At 34.9% G+C, this 1,766-nt stretch overlaps 1 protein-coding gene across 1 annotated transcript in view; it reads right to left on the reverse strand.

Annotated features, from left to right (window-relative positions):
* HSPA4 (heat shock protein family A (Hsp70) member 4) overlaps nt 1–1,766 on the reverse strand; it is a 70,479-nt gene that overhangs the window by 25,653 nt on the left and 43,060 nt on the right. The window contains exon 7 of the mRNA XM_012808844.2: nt 806–1,050. Coding sequence (XP_012664298.1) covers nt 806–1,050 — 245 coding nt within the window. The remainder of the gene's footprint in view (nt 1–805; nt 1,051–1,766) is intronic.

The following is a 1,766-nucleotide window of genomic DNA, read 5'->3' on the forward strand; positions in this document are numbered from 1 at the left end:
TAATAAAAACAGTAAAAGGGGCAAATGCAGTTTTGAAAAAAATTTCAATTACTTAACAGGTAACTATTTAACTCTCATATAACAAACATTTACAATTTCTGAAATACATACTGGTTTACCCCCAGATTCTGTAACACATACACATACCAAAAAAACTTCTGCTTCATAAAAATGAAAGCTATCACTTTGAAATAGGGGGGAAAGGCAACTACAAATCTAAATTCTAGACAATAAATGCCATTTTTTTAAAGGCCAGATAAGGTACATTTTTCTAAATAAGCCATCAGTCTTGCCTAAATTCCACAGTAGAGAGTTCACAGCCAACAAAACATCTCACCCCTAATGATCCAAGCAACCAGACCAGGCAACAGTAACACCTGGGTATTTCCGAGTATAGCCCTAAAATGGCAATTACCAAGAATTCTTACAGTGCTATACCAAAGGCCCTACTGCCCTCAAGTGATCCTGAGCCACTCACAAAGAAGTTTCTTAATCATTAGGCAAATTAAATTCAACTTAATTCTAAGTTTAACATAGATTTTGTGGAAACTAGTAACTAATGTATAACAAATACACATGTAAAGAACTACCAACTTACTATAACATTCAATCAGAACAAAAACATTCTACTATATTAGAATAACCAATGCCAAACTTTACATAAAAAGCAAGGTACTGAATGGCCTCTAATTTTTACCCATAGAACTATCAACAATCATCATGATTTCAATTACTGGCTAATTATGGCTAATACAAATGGAAAAACACACAATTCACTTTAACATCAAAATGTTAATATAATTACCTATTCATAGCTCCAGATACATCAATGTCATTCATAAAACACTCAATGCTCAGAGGGAGATCTGAAGCATTTGCACTCATCAATTTCTTGAGTTTCTCACACTCCTGAGAGAGTCGTAATAATGCACGAATTTTGGACTTTATGTCTAGCTTGTATTTCTTCCCAAATTCTTCACAGAAGTGATTTACTAAAACTTCATCAAATTTTCTGCCTCCCAGTGTTGTGTCAAATGCAGTGGCCAGAACCTTAGAAAAAAAGATAATTAAACCATCAACTTTAAATTTATCATTATAGATATTTAACTTGTAAGTTATTTATAAACAAAAAGGTGAGGGAGTTGCATTAAGGTTGAAACAAGGCAATATGCACATGTCATTTACTCCTTGTTACCACACTGTGAAAAAAAACACTATAATCCCCAGTTAATTTACAGCACTACAGACCTAGACAGATGAGATAATTTGCAGGTCACAAAGCTAATATAGAAGTAGAATTCAAAACCAAACTCATTAACTCCGAAATCCATACTGACCACACTATACTAGTCTGACTCTCAATAGCAATTACATGCCCAAGGCCAAATACAATAACATATGATGTATGTACTTCTAGTCTTATCACCATCACAAAAGTAACACCAAAGGGCAACTTATATGCAATTTACTACCAGAAAAAGGCTAACACTGAACTCACAGCAAATTGTTTCTATGTAACATAGAAGTCTAATCAGCTTGGGTTATACATTTTTCAAATTTCTAACAGATTAGAAGCAAACCAGATCTAATTAGACTCAGTAATAGAAGACAGGCTAAATAAGTGATGACATCTTTATGAAAACATAAAACCAGTTTTAAAAATCTTTGAAAGGCTCGGCGCCTGTGGCTCAAGCGGCTAGGGCGCCAGCCACATACACCTAAGGTGGCGGGTTCGAGTCCCCAGCCTGGGCCCGCCAAGCAACAAT

This window comes from Otolemur garnettii, unplaced genomic scaffold (genome assembly GCF_000181295.1).
Source record: "Otolemur garnettii isolate 467f Iridium unplaced genomic scaffold, OtoGar3 scaffold00003, whole genome shotgun sequence".
NCBI classification, from domain to species: Eukaryota; Metazoa; Chordata; class Mammalia; order Primates; family Galagidae; genus Otolemur; species Otolemur garnettii.